Source organism: Sapajus apella, unplaced genomic scaffold (assembly GCF_009761245.1).
Source record: "Sapajus apella isolate SASKATOON/1434 unplaced genomic scaffold, GSC_monkey_1.0 scaffold174, whole genome shotgun sequence".
In the NCBI taxonomy this organism is placed as follows: Eukaryota; Metazoa; Chordata; class Mammalia; order Primates; family Cebidae; genus Sapajus; species Sapajus apella.
The window spans coordinates 944,726-949,828 of NW_022437114.1; the positions used below are offsets into that span (position 1 = coordinate 944,726).

Genomic DNA, 5,103 nt, shown 5'->3' on the forward strand with positions numbered 1-5,103 from the left:
ACCATTAGCATCTGGCTTATGTTGGAGAACTGCTCACTCCCTCTTCCCTATGAGAATTTCATGCCTCTCTCGATGTTGCCCTGAGACTCGCAGAACCTTCCTGAAGGAGTCATTCTCCACCCCACAGACACTGGCTTTGACCATGGGATGCAGCAGGAGTGCTGCGCATCATGGCCCGGCAGAAGCTTGCAGAGGCAGCGCAGGCTCCTGCTGGCTCTGAGTGGCACCCTCATGAGAGTGGGGTGTGCAGGTCAGAGCTGCTCCTTCAGCCTGGGGCCCACAGTGAAAAGCTATGGGAGGCAGGGCCCTGGCAGCTGCCTGTAGGCACTGGCTGGTGAAGTGGGGGGAGCTAGACGTTTGTCATAAGCCACTGAGATCTGGAAGCTGTCACTGTGGCAGAGCCGAACAAGAAGCAACCTCTGCTACTTCCACCATCTTCACCTTCATCATCACTGTTACTGTCACCACTGCCAACCACACCCATGGCTCCACTAGGAGCCATTCCCATCACCTCCTCATCATACCTGCACCATCACTTCCACCCACAACACAGGTTCAGCATTACCATCTCCTCTGGCATGACCATCCCCCCCCCCACTGCAATTACTCTCCAGCATGAGCCTTGCTGCTGTCACCACCAGCAGCACCATCACCGTGATCAACTCCACCTTAACCCACAATTACTGGCCCCCTCAGCCCCACCGTGACCACTACCTCCACACCAACACTGCTACCATGGTCACCTCTACTATTTAATGACACCTTATCATCCCCATGGACACCCACCGTGCCTCTCCCCACTGGCACCACTCCCACTGCCACCGCCACCATGGAGAGCTGTGCAGGGCAAGCACCTTTCCCCCACCTCAATGGACAAGCCTGCCAGGGACAGCCGGTCCTAACTGGTAACAGAGACATAGTGACAAAAATCCAGCCACAGAGATACAGAACCAGGTTTATCTGTAGCTACACCCAGTGGAGAAGTTCTGCTCTTCAACTCCTCTGCTGAGCCACATGTGTCAGCAGGTGTGGGTGGTGGATGCCCGGCATGGGGGAGGGGCGTCATGCTCTTGATAAGCTGCATGGGGAGACAGCGATGGTCACTGGAGGCTGGGTTTGCAAAGTGTCTTTACAGTCTCCATCCCTCCTGGAATTCAGGATTGGTTGGAACACACTGTCTAACCAATTTCAAGCTAGGAGCCTGAAACCTAGCAGCCGTGATCATTGAAAGAAAAGAGAAAGAGAGAAGGAGGACAATAGAAAGGGATAAAGACTAGAAGAAGGAAGAGGAGAAAGAAGGGAGGAATGAAGGAAGAAAGAAGGAAGGAAAAAAACCAAGAGTGAAGAAGGGAGGGAAGGGAGAAAGGGAAAGGGAGGGAGGAATAGAGGGCGAGAGGGAGGGAGGGAGGGAGAAAGGGAGGGAGGGAGGAAGGAAGGGAGGGAAGGAGGAGGGAAGGGAGGGAGGGAGGAAGGAAGGGAAGGAGGGAGGAAGGAAGAAAGGAGGGAGGAAGGAAGGGAGGAAGGGAGGGAGGGAGGAAGGAAGGGAAGGAGGGAGGGAGGAAGGTAGGGAGGGAGGAAGGAAGGGAGGGAGGAAGGGAGGGAGGAAGGAAGGGAGGGAAGAAGGAAGGGAGGAAGGAAGAAGGGAGGGAGGAAGGAAGGGAGGGAGGGAGGAAGGAAGGGAGGGAGGAAGGAAGGGATGAAGGAAGAAGGGAGGGAGGAAGGAAGGGAGGAAGGGAGGGAGGGAGGGAGGAAGGGAGGGAGGGAGGAAGGGAGGAAGGAAGAGAGGAAGGGAGGGAGGGAGGGAGGAAGGAAGGGATGAAGGAAGAAGGGAGGGAGAAAGGAAGGGATGAAGGAAGAAGGGAGGGAGGAAGGAAGGGGAGGAAGTCAGGCTATCTTTAGTTGTCTTTAGGATCTTCATTGGTGTGATGAGTATGTAGTTTAGCATGGTTTTGATCTTAACGGGAGCTGGGTGAGGTGAAGGTAGAAATAGATATTAATCAGTATTGTGAATTGCTGTTTCTATATATGATCCAACACAAGAACAAGAACTAAAGGAATATCAGCGCCTAAGAACATTTGGTTAACCCACTCACCTGATTCATTTTCCAGGGCTGTTACAAATTACTACAAACTGGGTAGCTTAATACAAAAGAAATCTCTTCCCCTCAGTTCTGGAGGCCGGAGGTCTGAAATCGAGGCGCCAGTGGGGCTGCACTCCTTCTAGGGGCTGTAGGGAGGGTCCTCCTGGCCCCCAGCATCTGGCTGCATCCCTGCAGCTGCAGCACCCCTTCAGTGTCCACCTCCTTTGAGGACACATGTCACTGGATTTAGGGCCCACTCAGATAATCCAGGATGATCTCATCTCGACATCCTTAATTTAATTACATCCCAAAAGATCCCTTTTCCAAATAAGCTCACATTCAGAGGTTCCGAGGATTAGGATGGGAACGCATCTTTTTGGGGGCCACTATCCAATCCACCGTACTCAGTAATCAATATTTGTCATCAATCCCTATTTTTCTTACCAGAATTGAGTGGAACGCTTCTTTGGATGTGCTGTCCACTGCAGCCTTGGCCCTGCTTTCACACCTCCTCTGACTGACTCGCTGTGTGACCTTGAGCACCGCGTGTCTCTGAGCCTCGTTCATCTGACAAGTGTTTACCCATGGCCCTTGTGTGCCAGCCACTGTCCTAGACAGGACAGACTTTCCTGCCTCTTCGGAGCTTACCACGGAGGACCTGGCCAGATAATGGGCACGAGAAGAGCAGACTCCTGTCCCCACCCCAGCCTGCCTGACCCCTGTCTCGGCCTCCTCTCATCTTAGCTGCCACCCAGCCATCGGCCGAGTGGACACACCCAGGAGGCCCTCGCTCGTCTCCCCCACCACGGCCACGGACCTTTGTCACCCACCAAGGCTGGGATCCCATGACCGATTCTGCCTCTGCCCTTTGGCTCCTGGGGCTCAGCCCATACTGCCTGGGTCACAGGGCGTCCGGTTCCGGCCCACCATGGTGGCTGCCTCCCCGGCAGGGGCAAGCCCAGCTTTGCCTGGTGCAGAGCTGGGGGCAGGGGTTTGCCACACCCCGGGAGCTGATGTCATAAAGGGAGTTCTGAAGTGCAGCCCAGCCAGGCCTGGCCCCACAGCTGCAGTGTCCCTCCCCTCCCCCACCCCTCTCAGTGGGGGCCTCTCCAGTCCCTGAGAACTGGTACTATGAAAAGGTGAACTCCTGGGCAGAATCTCGCCCGGAGCCTGCAGAGTCCAGCCAGGACCCTGCTGAAGGGCCCCAGACCAGCGGCCACCTCTCCCCTGTCCATCTGACCAGCTGGGTCCCTGTGCCCTCCTGGCCTCCGCGTCCCCTCTCCTTTCACCCACATCCCCGACCATGGCTAACTACTACGAAGTGCTGGGCGTGCAGGCCAGCGCCTCCCAGGAGGACATCAAGAAGGCCTACCGCAAGCTGGCGCTTCGCTGGCACCCCGACAAGAATCCCGACAACAAGGAGGAGGCGGAGAAGAAGTTCAAGCAGGTGTCTGAGGCCTACGAGGTCCTGTCCGACTCCAAGAAGCGCTCCCTGTACGACCGTGCGGGCTGCGACAGCTGGCGGGCCGCCGGTGGGGCCAGCACGCCCTACAGCAGCCCCTTCGGCACTGGCTACACCTTCCGTAACCCTGAGGACATCTTCCGGGAGTTTTTTGGTGGCCTGGACCCCTTCTCCTTTGACTTCTGGGACAGCCCATTCAACAGTGACCGCGGTGGCCGGGGCCATGGCCTGCGGGGGGCCTTCTCCACAGGCTTTGGAGAGTTCCCGGCCTTCATGGAGGCCTTCTCATCCTTCAACACGCTGGGCCGCAGCGGGGGCAGCCACACCACCTTCTCATCCACCTCCTTCGGGGGCTCTGGCCCTGGCAGCTCAGGGTTCAAGTCGGTGATGTCGTCTACCGAGATGATCAATGGCCACAAGATCACAACCAAGCGCATCGTGGAGAATGGGCAGGAGCGCGTGGAGGTGGAGGAGAATGGGCAGCTCAAGTCAGTGACCGTGAACGGCAAGGAGCAGCTCAAACGGGTGGATGGCAAGTAGGTGCCAGGCACCAGGCCCTGCCTTCCCACCACTGCCACCGAGCACAGGGCAGCAGACACATGGGGCCACAGACATAGGCCTATGGTTAATAAATGTGCCAACTGAGTTCATGGAACAGCTTGCTCAGCTTTGTGGGGGCATGGGGCTGGCTCCAGCCTAGTGGACATGAAGGAGGGTATGGGTGCTGCCTCCAGGGCCTGAGCTGTTTCCACCAGGAAGCCAGGGGTGGTTCTGCAGGGGGGTCTGTCATCTTTTCCGTGCCCGCAATCTGGGTTGATAAATAATGTGGCTGTCCTGTCCTGATGACCTCAAACCCAATCCTGACCCCATCCACTCTCTATTGCGGGCCCCTGCCATCTGCATAGGCCTTGCTGTTTCAGCTCTCAGCCTTCCCCCTTCTACCGCCCTGCATGTGTTCTTCTGGGACAGCTGTGCCAAACCCATGTTCCATTGCGTTGCCTGGTGACTTTAAACCTTCCACGGCTCTCCCTGCTCTAAGCATGAGGGGTACATGCCTTATTCTCACCACGAGGTCCTGGTGGCCTGGGCCTGCCCACCTGCCCCCGGCCCTCCCTCTCTGACCTCCCACCATGTGGGCCTCCTGGGTTCTTCCACTGCACCACACAACCTGCAGCCCCAGGGCCTTTGGACAGGCCGTGCTCCCAGGCGAGTGCCCACTCATCTTCAGGCCTGGCACCCACCGGTGGGGGCAGACTGCCAGGGAGCAAGTCCCAGCCAGGTGGAACCAGAGCTTTCCCCAGGTCAGAGCCAGGCTGACCGCTTGCAGCATGAGTGACTCCCCATCATGGGAGGGCGCTGGTGCTAAAAAGAAAAAAAGAAGGGGGGCTCTGTTCTGATGACGTGAGTCCTACCGAGGGCCAACCTTTAAAAAGTATGCATTTTAAAATATTTTACCTTGAGGCTGAGCACGGTGGCTCATGCCTGTAATCCCAGCACTTTGGGAGGCCTAGGTAGGTGGATCATGAGGTCAGGAGTTGGAGACCAGCCTGACCAACATGG

At 57.0% G+C, this 5,103-nt stretch overlaps 1 protein-coding gene across 1 annotated transcript; it reads left to right on the top strand.

Annotated features, from left to right (window-relative positions):
- Nucleotides 1–3,139: 3,139 nt before the first annotated feature.
- Nucleotides 3,140–4,195, top strand: DNAJB8 (DnaJ heat shock protein family (Hsp40) member B8). The gene has a single exon (XM_032267974.1). It carries the CDS (start codon nt 3,385–3,387, stop codon nt 4,081–4,083), a length of 699 nt encoding a protein of 232 aa, XP_032123865.1. The 5' UTR covers nt 3,140–3,384; the 3' UTR covers nt 4,084–4,195.
- Nucleotides 4,196–5,103: the final 908 nt, after the last annotated feature.